At 39.4% G+C, this 20,397-nt stretch overlaps 2 protein-coding genes and 1 non-coding gene across 5 annotated transcripts in view; all 3 read left to right on the top strand.

Moving 5' to 3' along the window:
- TMTC1 (transmembrane O-mannosyltransferase targeting cadherins 1) overlaps positions 1-11,256 on the top strand; it is a 335,228-nt gene extending 323,972 nt beyond the window's left edge. For 2 of the 3 annotated variants that reach the window (XM_049882736.1, XM_049882737.1), the window contains 3 exons: positions 910-1,032; positions 2,927-3,004; positions 4,990-11,256. In XM_049882736.1, the coding sequence (XP_049738693.1) occupies positions 910-1,032; positions 2,927-3,004; positions 4,990-5,130 (342 nt within the window). In that variant the 3' untranslated portion in view covers positions 5,131-11,256. The remainder of the gene's footprint in view (positions 1-909; positions 1,033-2,926; positions 3,005-4,989) is intronic. The other variant, XM_049882735.1, reaches the window with a different exon arrangement.
- On the top strand, positions 8,785-8,891 carry LOC126076631 (U6 spliceosomal RNA). The gene has a single exon (XR_007517557.1). It is a non-coding gene; the product is annotated as a U6 spliceosomal RNA (small nuclear RNA).
- A 3,768-nt stretch (positions 11,257-15,024) lies between the features above and the next one.
- Positions 15,025-20,397, top strand: part of OVCH1 (ovochymase 1) — a 53,497-nt gene continuing 48,124 nt past the window's right edge. The window contains 4 exon segments of the mRNA XM_049884849.1: positions 15,025-15,119; positions 15,761-15,915; positions 17,166-17,268; positions 19,398-19,471. Of these exon segments, the coding sequence (XP_049740806.1) occupies positions 15,025-15,119; positions 15,761-15,915; positions 17,166-17,268; positions 19,398-19,471 (427 nt within the window).

The raw sequence follows: 20,397 nt of genomic DNA, 5'->3' as shown, positions 1-20,397 counted from the left end.
AATAAAGAAGACTAATGTTTGTATACTTTATCATTTCCATGTTTCTTCTAATATATTGTCTCATTTAATCCTTAGAACAACCCTGTAAGTCAGATCAGTGACACTGTGTTGCAACTGTCATTGTTTACCTCCTTTTTAAAAGTCATATAACCAGTGAATTCATGAATCAATTCAAAAAATATTCGTTGAATATCTGCTATGTGCCATACACTGTGTGGTAAAGGCACCAGTAATCACAGGACTTGTGGGCCAGACCAGGGGTTTTGTTCCTTATCTTGGGAGAAGTTTTGGGGTTTCAAGAAGAGCAAACCAAAACCAAGCCCAGTGCCATCGATTCGATTCCGACTCATAGCGATCCTATAGGACAGAGTAGGACTGCCCCACAGAGTTTCCAAGGAGCGCCTGGCGGATTTGAACTGCCGACCCTTTGGTTAGCAGCTGTAGCACTTAACCACTATGCCACCAGGATTTCCTCAAGAACAACAACATGATCCAATTTGCTCTTTGAAGGGATCTTTGGCTGCAGTGTGGGCAGTGGACTCTAGGGGGCAGAGTTGCCACTGGGGACCTGAGAAGAAACGGGTGATCCAGATCAAGTGGTCTGATCCTAAATCTTGGTTTCTTACAACTGTATCACATGACCTTCCTGTAAACTGGTCAGGGGTGTTTTTATTGTCACAAATATATAAATGGGGAACCTGGAGTACAGGGAAATTATTCTGTCAGGACGAAATTATTTCTCAGGGAGAAAGTCAGGAAGACTAAGAATGTGTTTCCATTCTCACCCCACTGTTTTTGACATCTTAGGATAGCTAATACATAGGAACAAGAAGAATAAATTTTATCACTTAAATTAGTTTTTCTTTGTCTCATCTGCTTTTATTGTATCTTAATTTTCAATCTCTGCAGGCACTTGATGCTATAGACAAGGCTCTCCAGCTGAAACCAAAGGACCCTAAAGTCATATCTGAACTTTTTTTCACAAAGGGAAACCAGCTAAGAGAGCAGAACCTTCTTGACAAAGCTTTTGAGGTATAAGCACTTAATAAAATTAGGTTATTAAATTCATGGATTAAAATTAATATTACTTCAGTCTTTTAGTGAAGCTTATACAGTAAACTCTAAGATCATTAGCATATTTGTGGAGTGAATGCTCTCATTAGTTGCCATAGTGTTTTAAGTTTATTTTTTTATATAATTGAGCTTCTGATGTTTGATTATTCAGAGTCCCTCAATACTTCTGCATTATTTTCTCAATTACCACCTTGACATTCAAAGCATTCCACATTTTGGTCTCAAACCAGCTCTTTTCTCTCCTCTCCTCTCTTTTCCTCTTGCCTCTCTCAACTACTACAATACCCTAGAATATCTGCTGGTATAAATGAATCCTAAGATACATACCCTACAGGTTTATTTTAGAAGCCTTTTAAAAGTATAATTTCTCATCATTTCCTTCTCTTCTAAAACTGAAGTAGAAGATGGATGGGCCAGATTCTGGTTACTGAATGGATCTGTTCAGTTGGATCCTTGGTAATGAAAATGCCAAGAAACATTAAAATATATGAACAGATACTTATCTTTGTAATTGAAGGCAACACTCAGCCTTTGGCTTTATTTATGGTGATCACTCATAAAATCAACAGTGGTGATGCAAAGGTGTCGTGAAATCAATACCACTGATGCAAAACAGCATACAAAATACTAAAAATGCATCTTCCAGATATTACATTGAATGAGATACATGTTATTCAAACACATGTTATGTCACCCACCTTAAGGGACAGGTGACTCGCTTCAAACATTTGAAGACCTTTCATATGACAGAAGAAAAATAAAGACTTTCTGATGAAATATTGCTCTTAACTGCTGTCGAGTAGTCTCCAACTCATAGCGACCCTGTGTACAACAGAACAAAATGTTTCCCAGTACTGCACCATCTTCATGATTGTTGGTATGTTTGAGTGCGCTGTTGGGCTAGTATGTAATGCCTTCCAACCTAAACCAAAAAAACCAAACCCATTGCCGTCGAGTCGATCCCGACTCATAGCGACTCTATAGGACAGAGTAGAACTGCCCTTTAGAGTTTCCAAGGAGCACCTGGTAGATTCGAACTGCTGACCTTTTGGCTAGCAGCCTCAGCTCTTAACCACTATGCCACCAGGGTTTGTTGCGGCCATTATGTAGTGCCTTCGAACCTAGGGGTTTCATGTTCCAGTACTGTACTGGCTCATATTCTGTTGTGATCCATAAACTTTTCATTGGCTAATTTTCGAAAGTAGATTACCAGGCCTTTTTTCCTAGTCTGTCTTATTCTGGAAGCTCCACTGAAACCTGTCCACCATAGACAGGTTTGAAATACCAGTGGCATAGCTTCCAGCATCACAGCAACATGCAAGCCACTGCATTACAACAGACAGATAGGTGGTGGTCTAGTGGAAAGGACATCCTTAAAGAAATAATAAGCATTCTGTCACTGCAAGTATCTAAGCATAGGCTGGATAACCAGATCAGTGATATCATAAAAGGGAATACTACACCAGGGTTTAGGAAACTACTTTATGACTCTAGGATTTTGAAAAGATTTTGCTTACAAATTCCATTTATAATGACAAAAGCTGAAAAGTACTATTTTCTTGCAGGTCAGGGCTAGGAGGGAATGATGCACAACAATAGACATCACCTGGATTCCCTGCAGGTGTCCAGGTCTCTTTTCAGTCCAAAGGTTAGCCCTGCAGGCAAATTACACATTTCAGTGTCCTCAACTTTGAAAGATAATAGAAGGGGGTCCACCTGTGAACCAGTAGTAGCTTGTTTCATTGTACTCACCATTTAAATTTTCACATAGGAAAAAAGTGATATCTTCCGTCCTGTAGTGTTAAAGGTGGGTTTTTGTTTCCTAACCTGAAGTTATTTCGTATTTATTTAGAGCTATAAAGCAGCCGTGGAGCTAAATCCAGATCAGGCACAGGCCTGGATGAACATGGGAGGCATCCAGCACATCAAGGTAGGAGAAATTACTCACCATTATGCAGACTGGGTTTCCCCTTTGTGTTTTCCCTTTCTGCCTTTCTTCTCAAAGGATTGAAAAACTTTTGTTAATTTCCTTTTTGAATTATTTGAATACGAAAAACATAGGTGTTTAAAAATGAAATTGTATACTCACTGTATTATCTAGATATTGAATATCATGAATCCTTTGTTGTTTCTTTGAGTAAATCTGTTTAAATTAGGTTCCATGATTTTACTAATCACAGAGAAGATCCTGTGTACTTAAGAGGTACAGCAGATAAAATTTGTGTATGTGAACTAAAGCCCTGTTAGAGCTCAGTGCAGCTTATTTTTCTTGCAGCTTGACTCACTGTCAAGACTAAAGTGCTACTTGAAATATTATTTTCCTGTTATATCTAATATATATTTTACTTCCTAATATATTTTACTGAAGAACAAGCTTGTGGTTTTTTTGTTTATTGGTTTGTTGGTTTCTTGTGTTGTCTTCACAAGAAAGAGTGACCTTTGGGTGAACCTTCCTGCCAAGGAGGATTGAAAATGATCCTTAGGGAGACTGTTGTCTATAACAAGTAAAATTAAAAATCCACATTATTTGTTCATGCATCCATCCATCCATTCGGCAAATATTTGTGGAGAGCATACTATTTGCCAAGCATTATTCTAGGCACTAGGAATACAGCCCTGAACAATAGACAAAAATCTCTGTCCTCGTGGAGCTAACATTCTAGTCTAGGAGAAGACAGACAGTAAATAAATAAATACACACCACACCACATACACATTCATACATACCTCACATACTTTGGACATGTCATCAGGAGGAACCAGTCCCTGGAGAAGGACTTCAAGCTTGGTAAAGTAGAGGGTCAGCAAAAAAGAAGAAGACCCTCAACAAGATGGATTGACACAGTGGCTGCAACAATGGGCTCAAGCATAACAATGATGGTGAGGATGGGGCAGGACCAGCAGTGTTTCATTCTGTTGTACATAGGGTCACCATGAGTCAGAACTGACTCAACGGTACCTAACAACAAGAGCACAATATATACTGCAAAAAGAGATAAAGAAAATACGGGATAGGGAGTTCCAGGGGGTGAGGGCTGAAAGACCTAAGTTAAAGTGATACTTCAGCAGAGACCTGAAGGGAGCAAGCCATGCGACAAAATAGTAAAAAAAAAGCACGCGTAAAGGTCCTGAGGTAGAAGTCTGCCTGGCATGTTTGAAGAACAGTGAGGAGACCAGCGTGGCTGGGGCAGTATTTAATAGTGAGGAAATGGTAGAAGCTGAGGTCAGAGGGATTGTAGGGGCCAGATCATATGGGGCCCTGAAGGGGATCTTAGGGACTTTGGATGAGCTGGATCCTTGGAGGACTTTGAGCTGGGAAGAGTCATGGTCTGACATGTTTTTAAAGGATCATTTTGGTTTAGCTGACTTACTATGTTTCTTCTCTATCAGTTTCTATTGGATAAAATAGCAGTGTAGTGACTAGAATTTAAGCAAGGGTAGTGGCTACCTAAACTATTTCATCATTACTCTTTCAGTTTCAAAAAAAATTTTTTCTCTCTCTCCTCCCTTCCCTTCTCCTCCTGCATTTCCCCCTCCTGTCTTAATAATATGAATCTCTAGCCATGGCTCTAATGTAATGAGAAACAACAGTGCTAACCCCGTGAGAACACTGTGAAATGATAGCCTGATACCCTGCATTAGTAGAATTGAAAATCTGTTTTCCTGCCATTTAACCTTGTGGTGTAGCTCTTATCCTTCACATTCTCCAGCTGATTTGGTACTTAAAACAAATGGATTCTTCAAAAGTATGAATGAATAAGGATAAAGTTATACATGCAGGCAAGGTTTCCTTAGGAGAACACCGGTGTTAAACTGGGCAGAGGGTCTGTTTCTTAGACTCCCCAGTAAACCCATTCTCTGAGGGTACATTCTGATGGACTAGACTATAATTGCTTTCTTTTCTTTTTCCCACAGGGAAACTATGTATCTGCAAGAGCTTATTATGAGAAAGCCTTACAACTGGTTCCTGACAGCAAATTGCTGAAGGAAAATCTCGCCAAATTGGATCGCCTAGAAAAACGATTACAAGAAGTTCAAGAAAAGGATCAAACATAACAGCATTTTGACCCAGTCTTGTGGAACATGGCTGGTACCTCTAGAAGAGGAGAAAGTGATGGAAGCCTTGCTTTCACATCTCCAGGGGTACAACCAATGAAGTTTTTCTCTCTCCTGGCTTGAGGTGGCAGATTTCGGGACACCTGCTGGTAATCCTGGTGCTGAGAGACTTGCATTGCCAAGAAAGAAGACAAAAAGAGCAAGCAAGGGCAAGGAGGTCTGGGAGGGAAGGAAAACAACAACTACACGTTTTACAGATTGTTGCTTGGCTTAACTCCAGATTTCCCTTCATATGTTTGTCTGCTTTTGCAGCCTGGAGATCTCATTCCATGTCTTAGCCTAGCCTTTTATGCCCCAGACGGGCAAAGCTTGGAATGTTACGAAGGCAGAACATCTATTCTTTATGGGATGAGATATTTCAAAGAGGATAAATTCTCTGGGACAAGCCATTTGGAAAATTATACCAAGAGGTGACTTGTTTAATTTTCCAGAACCAGAAAGGAGTGTCTGTAGTCTTTGTAGAACCTTCCAGAATATGTGGAGAAAGGGTGATTGTTAAGTGAGTTTATCTAATATTCCCCTAAGAACATTGCTAGAGCCCTATTGAAGAGTAAACTAAGCTCCTCTCTGATGCAAGCTTTTCCCATTGCTTTAATATATCAAAAGGGAAGCTTCTGAAACTGTATATGGATATCCTTGCCCCTAAGGGAGCTTAGTTCTCTAATACTTTATGGAAATGTTTAAAATTATTTTAATGTTATTACAAGTATTACTAGAGTAGTGGTTCTGCTCTAAGAGTTCAAAAGAAAAAAAAAAAAAAAAACCCCAGTGCCGTCAAAAGAGTTCAAAAGTGCTTTTAAATTCATAAATGTTCCCACCTCCAAATATATTGTTATTTTGGTGGAGAAAAAAATAGTATATTCTATGAGAAAAATTATTAAAGATATTAACTGAGAGAAATGTCCTACTTTATTATCTTAGTGTTCAGACATGAGATTTATTATTTTTTTGAAAAATATATTTAACAATTGAGGATTCCTTACAATATATCACAGAAATCTTCATAGACTCAACTAGATGGAAAGAGAGCTCTATTTATTTGTCTTCCTTGGCGTAAGAAGAATTCTGTACTTAGAAAATGAGTGGTTGAAACCCAGAGTCCTTGGTTCTGTAATTTTAATTTGGGGGATTTTATGGAGAATGCTTAAAGAATCTAAGGGAAAAAAGTCTAAATTCATAATTAAATATATATATATATATATAAAAGGGAAGGCAAAGTTGAATTTGTGATTTGGACATCTATTTTTTAGTATTTATTTCTTAACTTATGAAATATTTAATATATATACACTTGTTTTTCTTCATAGTGGTTTTAATACAAACTTTCAACACTGATCATATAAAAAATATAAATCTAAATTACAAAGTAGTTAAGTTTTAACTTCTCAAAAAACTAGTATTGATTATTCCCTTGTTAAAGAAATTAGGGATCAGCCTTCAGTGTTTGGGTGGTAATTTATTTTGAAAGTGAAGAAATTGGAACACCTGATTCTAATTTGGTCATCACCGTAATAAAAATAACCACTTAGGCAGTGCTGGTCTCAGTGCTGAGGCAGCCATCCTACAGATGTGCTAGCCTTGAAGGCATACGTTATTGCACATGCTCTGGCCAGTGCAGGATAAAAAGCCTTCCACTTCTCAACCCAGTGTTAGGAAGCACTGCCTCTGTACATTCTTATATTTTTGTTAAGGTAAGTCTAAAATAAAAGGAAGAAAACTTCTTTGGGTGAGGATGGTTGGGGAAATAACTTAAATGCACAAGATTACAGGATTTCAAAATCTGAATTAGGATGTATCCATTTGTGTACATCAATAATTCAATAATGTATATATCACCATGATGATCTCCTGCTTCTAATAACCTTTCAGTATAATACAGCCTAAATTTTATCTAAAGTATTTTTCTTCCCCCCAAAATGACACCTTAGTCCTCAGGCCAAGAAATGTATCACACTGATGTAAAATTACCACTACCGCTGCCCTGCAATTGAAAAACAGGAACCCCTAGGAATTTATCACAGCTTTTCAGAATAACTTGTAACCAAAATTTGGGCTTAGAAAGTTCATAGAAAAGGCTGAGCCCCATATTTTGAAAAGCAATATGCCTTATTTGGAGTGCTTCTAAAGGTGTGAGGATGTATTTACTGAGGTAATCGAAGAAATTGAAAGTTATTCATTATAACTTCATTTTTTTTTTTTTTTTTTGAGGAAAAGGGTTCCATGGCATTCAGGAGACTCTGCTTTCCTAGGGGTGCATTACTTTCTGTCTTTCTGTCTGTACACATTGGTGTCTCTGAGCATTAACAGTAAACATTGTTGGAGCAGATATTTTTGCCTTGAGTTAATACCTTCACTATGACGTAAGCCAATGAAATAGCTTTCACAATAGAAAAGGAGCCTATCAGAATAATTTACATATTTTATTTAAAAGATATTAAGTGTGTTTTGTAACTATTTTATTTGGTCCTTGTAATATGAAATATCAAAATAAAAATGGAGTGCCCTGGCTTGTCATAGAAATACATACCAAAAAAAAAAAAAACCAAACTGGTTGTCATGGAGTGGATTTTGACTCATGGTGGCCTCATGTGTCAGAGTAGAACTGTGCTCCAACAGGGTTTTCAATGGCTGATCATTTTGAAAGTGTATCATCAGCGCATTCTTCCAAGGTGCCTCTGGGTGGACTTGAACTTGTTTTTAACCTTTCGGTTAGCAGCCAAGTGTATTAACCCAGTACACCACCCAGGATCTCAGAGATGCATCCAGTTTGCCTTTAATGAAGGCATGATGGTACGTGAGTTGATAGCACCTTTCTGAAATGGAAGATCAGAGCGACCACCCTGAGAGTGAAATCTGTGCTTTCCCACAGGCTCGCACTCAGATGCGCCTTGTGCTTGGTTGAATGCTCTGCTGTCACCATCTTGAAATTCTTATAATTTTTTTAACAAGAGGCCTTACAATTTCATTTAACACTAAACCCATGCTGTCGGGTCGATTTTTGACTCCTAGTGACCACACCGGACAGAGTAGAACTGTCCCATAGGGTCTCCAGTGAGCGGCTGGTGGATTTGAATTGCCAACCTTTTGGTTAGCAGCCAAAGTCTTAACCACTGCGCCACCAGCTGGTCCTGGGTAGGAGGGAAGTGGCTCAGGACAGGACAGAAATTGCTTTTGCCTGTTAAATACTCGATGATCAGATACAATGATCAGAGTTTTTATTTGTGACTGCATTACTCTGAGCAGCATTTGCTATTGTTTCTCAGCTACTTTTGGAGTTCCTCATGTGCACATTTCTCTGTCCAGCTCCAGGTCTGTCTGGCCTGTTTTTCGAGCCTCTTTACAACCGAGTCTCCCAGCCCTCAACATCCATCTACCTGGCAGTCCTTTGACATGTCCTTTGACATAGAAGCCGTGAGAATGGCTTTAGAAGCTTATTTTAACCTAAAGAATTATTCACTTCAGAATATTTAATAGGACAAGTAATAAACGTTGTTCATCTTTTTTTTATCAGTGCCCCAAAACTAGGACCCAAAAAGAGGTTTAAAAATGTAAAAATTCTTGGCAGCTGTGTTTTGGAATTTTAAAAATTATTCAGTGCTCACTTCAGCAGCACATATACTAAAACTGGAACGATACAGAGAAGATTAGCATGGCGCCTACGCAAGGATGACAAGCAAATTCGTGAAGCATTCTATATTTGAAAAAAAAAAAAATTCAAATGTTTTCAGTCTACTAAAGAGATTCAGAAAACATGATTTCAGTGATATAAAATGGGGGAACTAAACCAAAGATTCAACTACCTTGGAGGAAAAGAAATTTTAGGAAATTCTGAGATATATTCGAGTGTGTTTATTTTGAAGCCTATGATAAAACAAAGAGGATTGTCACCACTTTAATTCCTACTCCTTATAATACTTGATAGCCCTCAGCATAAAATTCTGAAATCCACACCAGGTGGTACCTAGTTTAATGCAGACTTTTTTCTGTGGTTGTTCATATGTTTTTCATTACCTGCATTTCAGCCAGACTCTAAATGAGAAAATACAAACTGACCTACAAAAACTGTAATTTCAGGAGGAATAAAAAGCAAATGTGTGTTTTTTTTGTGGTCTCTATGGAATATTCAGTTTCCTTAGATTGAACAGCTGCATTCAGCTGATAGTTCCCTCACACACAAAAGCTATCAACTGGGACCACTCCCTGCAGTCACCTGGGGAGCTTTAGAAATCCCTGATGCCCTGGCTCCCCAGGTGATGCTAATATGCAGCTAGGCTAGAGAACCACTATGAAGCTGACAACTTTGATGGACGTTTGTGACTTTTACAAAAGAGAAGTTTATAATCTTTTGTAATTTTTACTTTTCAGTCTAGACTAAAATGAGCCAAAGAATTATAAAGAATGATTTATGACACAGTTGGTTGCTTGAGGCTATTGTGCCCAGACTGACAAACAGGTGATTGCAATTGTGGCAGTTGGACTATGATTTGGCCTTATTATTTACAGAATTCTTAGCTCTCAGATGGAAAGGAATTGTCTTGTCATTTGCGTGCACCAGATAAGGTGTCCAGTATATAAAACTGATATTCTTTATGATTTGTAGAAGGTTCACATGGCATAGAGTTTACACCTAGATATGTGACTCTATTTGTGTATACACATGTCAGATTTTGTTATTTCCTAATTGTACTTGCTAGAATCAGTTTAAAAAAAAAAAACCTGCTTTGATTTGTGGTGGATGTACCCCTTAGATTAATCTATAGAATATTACTAACAGCATTCCAGGCAAACATAGTTATAGATGTATTATTTATTTTTTTTCCTTGTTTCCAAGTCACATACTTTGATTAGATTGTATGTTGGTTTAAAAAAAAATTTAATATCTAAACGGTACCATTTTACATTTTAAGAGTAAATACCTGTCAAATTTTGCTTGTAGGCTATAGCTGAGTAAGGTAAAAGCTTACAGTGCCAAAAAATAATATAGAAAAATATTGTAACTTTTTATGATTCTTCAAGTTTTTAATGCAAAAGAGAAATATGTTGAATAGTCCTTCCAAAAACAGCACTTCCCTCATTATTTTTTATTTTTAGTAATTATGTAACTTAAAGAGAAGAAATAAAATAACTGCAGTCAAAGACATGGCTTAATATCAGTAAAATAAAATTGTACAACAAAATTGATGATATTCATATCTATCACTTGGCTGATATTAAAATGTTCCATTTAGCTTACCAAGGATTCTCTCAGTTAAAACTTTTAGGGCATGTAACTCATAAAAACAGCACCCATTTCAATGTATGGTCATTATTTCATAACTTTAGACCACCATTTACTCCAGACTGGAAAAAGATGTCTACGTTCAGAAATCCAGCAGTTTCTTTCCATTCTCATAGCGTACATGGTATATACTTGTATCACATCTGGTAGTTTCCAGTGTGCATAATGTCCTTTTGGATTTGTCCGTAGGAACAAAGCAGTAGTCCAAGAATCAGAAAATCTGTGTTCTAGTCTTGGCACTGCCATGGAGGAGCCACCTCACCCTGGGCAAGTTACCAAGTATCTCAGACATGTTTGTCTCATAGAACCTCTGCAAAAGTAACTTTGAATCTGACTGAAAGCACTCTGTGTCTGAGACAACTCAAAATGTTGCACTTTATTATAATGATTTTTAATAGAATTACCACAACAAAACACTGATGTACACGACCCTAAATGTGTCTGACTGAACTGCCCAATACTTTAACATGGCAGAGTAATTACTCTTATTTTGCAGTCTATGCCCTTAAAAATTCATACAGTGATTTTGGTACTTTTCTAGGGAAAAAAAGATTAAGACCTTCCTCATAAGAAATTTAAATATCTGTAGAAGCCATGGCTTATTTTATAATGTGTAAATCATTTGACTTGCTGTGACTCACACTGATTCCTGCTTTTCATTCCAATTTTGATCAGTTGTATATAAATGTTCATTTTTTAACTTTTGCTGCGCAAGTATATCACCCATAAAATTTTCTCCCATTAAGTCTGATTGTGTATGCTTTGCTTAGGTCTTGCCCAAAATAAAATTTATATAAATGTTTATTTTATATAAAATATGATGAAAATAACCATGTCTGGTTTCAGTCTCTCAAGTACTCTGTGCTTGGTACCCATTGATATAGATGCCAATGATACTTGTGTGCTTTAGAAATATAAAAAGACAGTCTTCCTTTCTCATTCATTTCATTGTTTTCTGTCTGCTTTCTTTTCCACCCTTTAGAACGATTATTTCAGAACTTACACCCTCCTCATGCTCAGCAGGTACCTTCACCTGAATAAATAAAAGGCAGAAGAGAGGTAGTCTGTCAATATCCTGAACTTGATCTGCAAACTTATCTGCACCCAATACTAGCCTCTCTTCTCTCCTATAGGTGCAATAGAATTGCCCTGTACTCTGGATTTTGCCTCTTGTGGAACTTCACTCCATCTCTTAGCCTCTCTTTTTCATCTTTCACTTCTTCCTTTTGTCAATTCTATCTTAAAACACATACAAGTAAACACCATCAGAAGCCATTTGGAAAAACCCTTCTTGTATGCCCTTTCCCTCTTTAGCTGCTACCCCGTCTCTTTCTGTCCCTTACAGTGAAACGTTTTGAATGAATTATCTTCACACATTTTCTGTACCTTCATCTTTCACATTCTCTGCATTACAAAGATATCTGGTCCTACAACAGATATTCAAAGGAGAGTGTACTTTCTAAGGTCACCAGCAATCCTTTTGTGTAAAATCCTGGGTTTTGTGGGACTTTGGGGAAGGGTTCTGGAGTTCAGAGCACTGGTTTATCTGGGGAGGAGTTTTTTTTTTTTTTTTTTTTAAACATAGAACATTATTTGTCCATGATTTGCTCATCTCTTACAGATGAGTTACTTATCTCTAGATTTGGGGCTTCCATCAAGAGTCATGAAAGGCTGCCAAAAGCAGATCACTATTGGGCTTACCTAATGAAAATACATCCAAAGTACAGGCAGATCTCCTACATATTACGAGTCCAGCCTGGGATAGTCTAACCCACTCTGCTCCTCCCTGACATCTTTTTCTAAAGTTATTTTTTAAAAAAGAAACAGAAGAAAATTCCATTTGGATACTTCAAAATCACCACAAACTCAAACCATCATTTTAACAGAAAATTTGAATCTAAAACTAATGACCTGGCTATCTTGTATGTATGTATGCAATTCTTGTTGAATGGGTCTTTTTTAATTTAATGGGAAGGCATCATTTTGTTAGGCTTGTAAGGTACCAATCCTCTATATATATATGCTTTCACTTGAGGCTGCGAATTTTGAACTGTAGAAACAAGGGAGCTGTGCTGTAACAGGAAATAAGACAGTGCCCAATCCCATAGAGACTCCCATCTGTGAGGCAACCCACAGAAGATCCTGCAAAGCTGTGTGTGCACCATATGCAGAAGAGAGCAATAAGACAGGATCTGGGAGCCTCAGGGGAACATTAGCCATGGTGTGACCAAAAACTTCAACATTGTAGGCCCCATATTCTTGTACAACACACATTTTTCCCCCTCCTTTTTATTTAGTAAAGGCTTTTTGAAGAAATCCTGGTGGTGCAGTGATTAAGCACTCAGCTGCTAACCAGATGGTCAGCAGTTCAAACTCACCAAGGCTTGAAATGACTATCTCACCAGTCGCTCCTTAGGAGAAAGATGTGGCAGTCAGCTTCTGTAAAGATTATAGCTTTGGAAACCGAATGTTGTTCTACTCTGTCCTTATACGGTCACTATCAGTTGGAATCGACCCAAGGGCACCAAGGTTTAAACGCTTAAAGGCTTTTGGATGATTTTAACCTAACCTCCTCTTGCTAAGAAGAAAGAGGAGTTTGGGTTCATTGGAGGGGTCAGAGCTTTCATTGTAGAGCAGTGTACCTCTGGGCCCAAAGTCATGTTTCAAATGATGATAATTCTTGTAAGATCACCAAGAAGAAAGCAAAACTTAGGAATGGGAGTGGCGAGAACCATTGGTCAGGCAGCTCACCATAGATGATGATTTTCTAGACATTATTCAAGCCTGGAAGTTCAATAGTTTATTTTCACAGAACTGTTTACCTTACTGAACCCCCTCCCAGTCTCCCCAAAACACCTAACCTTGAAACCCAGGAATCATCTGTTCAGTCAAACTGTCATCTAAGGTGTCCTTATTTGAAACAAATACTCGAAATGGTGTTACTCTCTTGAGTGATGCAGTCCAGTTGAACTTTCTGTGATGGTAGAAATGTACTCTAGCTGCACTGCCATATAGTAGCCACTAGCCACATTGGCTATTGAGCAACTGAGATGTGGCTGGTGTGATTAGGGAAATGATTTTTAATTTGATTAAATTTTAATTGATTTTAAATAGCCACATGTGCCAAGTAGCCACTATATTGGACAGTGCAGTTCTAGAGCTTTTCAACATTATGCGGCTTGGGGCACAGAAGCCCCTTTTAAGTTTATGGGACAAGAAGGTTTGAGATGTGTTCCAAATTTAGGTGCCAATCCCTTTTTCAAGCTTTCTCCTCTGCTCTCCTCTACAATTGCAGGGGTCATTGCCCCCTGCTGATGGTAACCTGCCAATATTGGTACCTGTATTCCCTCCACCTCGACTCTCTTCTGTTTTCCTATCCACATGTCTACCTTCTGCTTGTCTCCTTTGGTTTGTTTACCATCCCATCTCCAGGAGCTTTTATGTTTATTTTACACAGAAGTAAGACAAGTGGGCTTAGGGGGAAGGGAGTTCCACTTCCCCTTGCCCTAATTTTCTGATAAAATGTAAATCCACACCAAATGCTGGCTTTATTCCTCTCCACCTCTCCTCAGACTGAATACAAAGTAATATATGTAGAGAAATTCTGACATAATTATCTTACCAATGAATTAATTTTGATAATCTTAAATGATGGTGGGGTGTATGTAGGCAGATGACCTAAAATCCTACACCTTCGGCTGTTTTCACTGTAACTGGTAATACTGCTACCCAGAAAAGCATATGAAAACTCTTCAGTGTTAAAGGCTTCAACCAGCTTCTAATTTAGAGGAAGAAGGGGTAGTACAATGGTAAGCTTTAATGAGCCTTCCACCTTTCAGACATCTGGCTGTGCCTTGTATACCAACAAACAAACCAAATTCGATGCAGTCAGTTGATTCTGACTCATGCCCCATAAGATTTCCAGGGAACGGCTGGTGGATTTGAACTGCTGACCTTTTGGTTAGCAGCCCTAGCTCTTAACCACTGCACCACCAGTGCTCCTGCTCCCATGTCTTGTAAGGGTGACCAAATTCACCACAGACCCTAGGCTTGGTCCAGAAACCCTGGTGAAGTAGTGGTTAAGAGTTAGGGCTGCTAACTAGAAGGTTGGTTGGAATTCACCAGGCCCTCCTTGGAAAGTATGGGGCAGTTCTGCTTAGTCCTATAGGGTCGCTATTGGTTTTGGTTTAGGTTTGGCCCAGACCCTCTGGTCTCAGACAGAATTCACTTGTGTTCTAGGCCACTGACCACCCCACTCCGAGGATGTATCTATACACTTGTGAGCTACTTTCCAAACACCAGGTCACCTTTCGCCTGTCTCTAGGGCCTCATGGCCCGACACTAGGCAATCCGGGTGGTCAAAGAGCGGCTGCGGCCCGCGAATCATCCAGAAGAGGGAAACCTGGACAACCCTGTTCTGCTGCAGATGGACCCCGTTAGCGCTGTAGCCTAGGAATAAAGATTGAGGCCTACTGGCCGATTCCGGAAGGGGGAAGGGAACGCGGCACGGCAGGGTCTACCTTCCTTGCTTAGTTTTTGCAGTTAGCAACGGAGAAATGCTGAGCCGAGGTCCCGGTGCGTGGAGGCCATGGGGTGCTGGTGGGGCTGGTTTGCCGCTGTTGCCCACCATCGACCTCCCCCAAAAGCCTAGGTGAGCCCGGGAGCCTGGAGAGTGCTGAGGAAGGGGCGTTCCTTCCTCCTCAGCCCAGGTCTCCCCATGTTGTAGCCACCTTCTGCTGACAGGTTTTGGAAGAAAAAGGTGAGGGTTAATTATACAGGCCCAGATATTCACACAGGGCTTTGGCCAAATTTTCTTTTTGAAATTCTTTGGATTTGGGAGTTCTACTTTTTAGGCACTTTGCTAACCAACCTGTGCTGAGGAGCCTCCTCTAAGGAAAATTAATGACGTGGAAGTAACAAAGCAAAGCCAATGGCTCTTCCGTAGTAGCATATGTTGTTCCCCAGTATCTTTAAATACAGTGGCACAGGACAGGGCAGTGTTTCATTCTGTTGTACATAGGGTCACTGCGAGTCGGTACCAACTGGACGTGGAGGGCACCTAACCACTATAACAAAAAATTAAGCCCCATTTCAGTTACCAGAGGGAGAGGGAGCCGGTTCCTGCCCTAGATGTTCTCTTCTTGCAGCATGTTCTGTTCAACATGGGGGTGACTCTGGGACTTGGGACATACAAAGGGATACATCCGGAGAAAAGAAAGGCAGTAGAGTGCAGCTGTGGAGGCCAGGAAAAGTCCCAATGTGAAATCTTGATAAGGTGAACTCTTAAATAAGGCTGTATGAGAGAATACACACACATATTCTCTCCCACACAGGACTGAAGTGTGGAATTCATGCAGTTGACTTGAAAAGTAAGGAAACTGCCTTGGAATCTGGGTTCTTCTCTAGAACTACTAGTTGGAGAAATTCAGCAGTTGGTGGACATCTCTGGCAGGGCAGTATGTCAAAGGCATTGATTTGTTATAAGATAGTGAAATACTTCCTTTATTTCAAATATCAAGACTCCAGGTTAACTCTACCTCCCTGCCAAAAAGTTTACATCATGGAAAATTACTGTGGTGTGATGGATCGCTTTTGTGTGGCCTTTCTCACAAACTTTACTTCATGGGAAATATCTGCGGTGCAATGGATCCCTGTTGTGTAACCTTTCTCACCATGGTCTTGCAACTGCCACCCAAGTGATTTCGTGGGTTGACTGTGCAAATAAGGGTAATTCTGGCCCACCGAGGGGATTGGTCAGTTTGGTCTTCCCACTAGGCTTAAAAGAGAGCCAATTCTAGAGCAGAGAGAGTATCTCACCACCACCAAGGAAGAAGAGCCAAGAGCACAGCACATCCTTTGGACCTGGCATCCCTGCACTGAGACCCTCCGAGACCCGTGAGACAGAGAGAGCTGTAACACTGAAGACTGGGAGAGGCAGCAGGATTAGGAGACCAGCAAGAGATGGCATGGTGGGCTTCCCAGCCCACAGAGCTGAGAAGGCTGAGTGCCTTTGGGAAGGAGGCTGGCTGGCGGAGTAGGGTGTCTCCAGGAACTTAGTTGAGCTAGGTTTGCCAACCCATGGAGTTAGAGCTCAGCACCTTCGGCCGAGGCTTATCGGTGGAGTAGGGTGCCTTGGGTTGCTTATCAGCAGAACTGGAAGAGCTTTGTAAGACTTGCCTGAGCAGGGCAGAGGCTGAGGGGCCAGAGAGAGGTGTGCCTGCAAGCAAGGCTGGAAAGAGGCTGTCCTGATGGAAGAACTGTATCCTGAGTGTTCCTGAACCTGAATTGTAACCTGTTACTTCCCTGATAAACCCCATAACTGTGAATGAACGTGGTCTGTGAATTCTGTGAGCCACTGCAATGAATTCTTGAATCCAGCAGAGAAGTAGAGAGTGCCGTGGGCGTGGGAGGGATGGTTGGTGTCAGAATTGGTAAAGATGGCGGAGAGAGGAGGCATGTCTGACCTCTACCTCACAGGATTCAGCCTTGGGCTGTTACCTTGATTCTCTTTCCCCACTGTGAAGTTAGAGGAGGTCAGACACTGCCCCCAAGCCATTTTTATAATATCTTAATAACCAGTTTATGTAAGTATTTTAAGAATGTTGTATCAGATTAGAAGAGTTGTTTTCAAATGTTTCTGGAGGGGAAGATGTCTATGGGGAGATGTATATTAGATTTGTTTCTCACTTTCTTCTTGGGCAGGTCTCCCTAAAATTAAGTAAGCATCACTTCTGTGGAGGAAGCTTGATTCAAGATGATCTAGTGATTACAGCAGCACACTGCCTGGTTAGCCTCAATGAGTAAGTTGTGGACTTCCATTATTTGTCAAACCTGGATTTGTGGTTATGGAGCTGAGATATTTGAAGCTCTGAATATCATGGGAGCATTCACTCTCACTTCCTTTTTAATTTTTTCCCCTGGTGCTCCTATCCACTGACCTTCCTGATCCCCAGGTCTTAGTCTGTCCCAGGATTTCTGTTGCTTGCTTCTTACTATACTAATCAGAGACTCTAAAGATCCCAGACATCATCTGTCATTTGTGAATTCAAGAGTGGGGTGGGATGAGTTTACTTATTCTAATAAAGTATTAACAACAGATGTTAAATGGATGCTTCAAAATTTTAATAATCTGAGTATAAGTCATTAAAAAATCAACCTGTTGCTGTCAAGTGAATTCTGACTCATCACAACCTTATAGGACAGGGTAGAACTGCCCCATATGGTTTCCAAGGCTGTAATCTTTATGGAAGCAGAATGCCACATCTTTCTCCCATGGGGCAAGCTGGTGAATTCACACCACCAACCTTTCAGTTAACTGCACCACCAGGGCTCTTTGTTTAAGTCATTTGGAGAGAGAAAATACTGTGGAAGGAACAGATATTTAGCTAGATTAAGAGAAGGTACTAATAAGAGAAAAGGAAGGACAGGTTTGGGAAATAAATTCTATATTGTATTACAAGTGGTACAGCATGTATAGACTCTAGTTTGTGTGCAAAAGAAGAAAAGGAGTTCACGCTTCTGTGGCAGGACAATTGATAATGGTAGGTGAAAGTATTCACAGACAGTAAACCCTACTGTGACTGAAAATCATGACTTTTTATAGCTCTAAAAAAGAGGAAATTATGACAGTTGGTAGTACTCAATAATATCAGATCTCCTCCTAAGACTTGGAAATGCTTAAAGGGACGTTAATCACTTTGTATTTAATTACATGGAAACTAACACAGTCTTTTATGGGGGGAACAATTACTTATTGAAACAGTTTTCTTGGGTTTTGTGATGCAAATTAAGAACCTGACTGTGACTACTGAAGAGTATGGCCTCTTTCAGAAGAATAAGCAAGAACAGAATATTCCTGCTTCAAATATTGTTAGTCATCTTGAGTATAACAGATTTGGATATATGAATTCTGATATCACACTACTGTATCTAAAACACAGAGTCAAGTTTGATAAGTAGAGAGATTTGGAATATCAAAAATGCAATCAAAACTTTTTGTTAATTCGGCACCAATTAATATTAATTTTTGTATATACGTCTAATAATATAGGTGAGCTTTTTTCTTTTTAAAATATTTTTATTCAGTCTAAAAAAGAATAGTTGCCATCAAGTTGACTCCAACTCATGGAGACACCATGTATGTCAGAGTAGAACTGTGCTCCAGGGATTTTCAATGGCTGATTTTTCAGAAGTAGATCACCAGGCCTTTCTTCTGAGGTGCCTCTAGGTGGACTCGAATCTCCAACCATTTGGTTAGCAGCTGAACATGTTAACCAGTTGTACCACCCAGGAACTACACTCAATCTATACCTTATAAAAATTAGAAAGTGCTGTACAGGCTATGAGCACCAGCCACAAATTATGTATGCTTAACTTAATTGGCGTTTTACAAATTCCTGTGCCTTGCTGAACTATATTCTAGACCATCTATCCATATTCAATTCTAACCAAGGACTTTGAGACATGTGAAAATATTTTCAGACTTCTTTCTGTCATTATTATGGACTAGATATCTGATATACTCTCAGCAGAAGTGTAAACATTCTGGATAAACTAGTAAAACCCTGCTTTTAAAAATGCAAGAAAGGAAAATGTTTAGAAGCTAAAGACAATTAAAAAAGCACAAATCCAGAAGAATCAGCCAGCCACTGAAGCAGGCCACTGCCTTGGGGCATCTAGCTGATCTTTAAGAATCTAGAGTTCAACCTGGCCATGCATGGGGGGAGGGCCTGGGGGAGGGGGAGTTGAATTGGAGACCTCCTGTAACCTGGGACTTACTGAAAGGAGAAGCCTTGAAGCATAGGGTAAAACAAAGAGGGAAAACATTACCACATAAAGGGAGAGAATAAGAAAATTTACCTGTTTGAACCTTGGCTCTGAATGGAGGGTTCTCAGAAGAATCTATAATCACAAGCCGGACCTCATTCAGATTTGAGGCTGAATTCACATTACCTGTATGGTCCAAAAACTCCAAGCCAAGAGTTCAGTTTAAACGGTTGCCAGGTAAGTAATTAAGGCTTCTGGAAGAAACAAAAGTAAATCACTTCTGAAAAAATGAACCGTAAATCCCAGCTTCAATTTAGTCCCATGAAATTTTAATGAATATGACATGCAAATCAAAAACATGCAGAGAAGTTTGTCACCAAAGAAGTTGTCAGAAATTAAAAGAACCAGAACCAGACTTTTGAAGATTAGATGTTAAAATAAGATGCAGAATAGAAAATCTATTTTGCTTAAGTTTAAGGAAATAGAAGTATTAAAAATGACTAAAAACCAAGAAGCTATTAAATTAAAAGGAAGATTTGAAAAAGAGCCAATGAACATGAGATATGAATATTTGGTTGGAATTAGAAACTTACTAGAAGAATTAGGTAGTAGATTAGATCAGATGTGGGGAAGCAGAAGATCTGGAATAATTATCCAGAATTCAAGAATAGACAAAGAGAGCAAGAGGCATAGAGAAGATAGACTGAAAGGGTTTAGTAACCATTCAGGTGGAACTTTAGAAAGAGTATAGACAGTGGGGGAAGGAGGCTATAATTTAGGAGGAAGTGGATGAAGATTAATCATAATTGATAAGGCACAAATCTTCAGATTTAAGAACCCCAGTAACTCTAAACATGATACAAAGATAATTTTATACCTAGACAGATTACAGTGAAACTGTAGAACATTAAAACAAACAGTGGATCTTAGAATCATACAGGAGGGGGAAAAAAACTAGATTACCTAAAAAGGAATGGCAGACTGACTTCTCAACAGCAACAATGAAAGTTAGAAGGCAGTAGAATAATGTCTTCAAAATACGGAGAGAATAATTCAAACTAGAATTATACATCGAAAGATACCACCCCATTTTCCTGCTCACCTTTATAGAAAAACTATGAAAATCTGCCTGTGCTAGGTATGCCAATTTCCTCTCCTCATCT

Source organism: Elephas maximus, chromosome 4 (assembly GCF_024166365.1).
Source record: "Elephas maximus indicus isolate mEleMax1 chromosome 4, mEleMax1 primary haplotype, whole genome shotgun sequence".
NCBI classification, from domain to species: domain Eukaryota; kingdom Metazoa; phylum Chordata; class Mammalia; order Proboscidea; family Elephantidae; genus Elephas; species Elephas maximus.
This window is presented reverse-complemented; position numbering and strand designations above follow the sequence as displayed.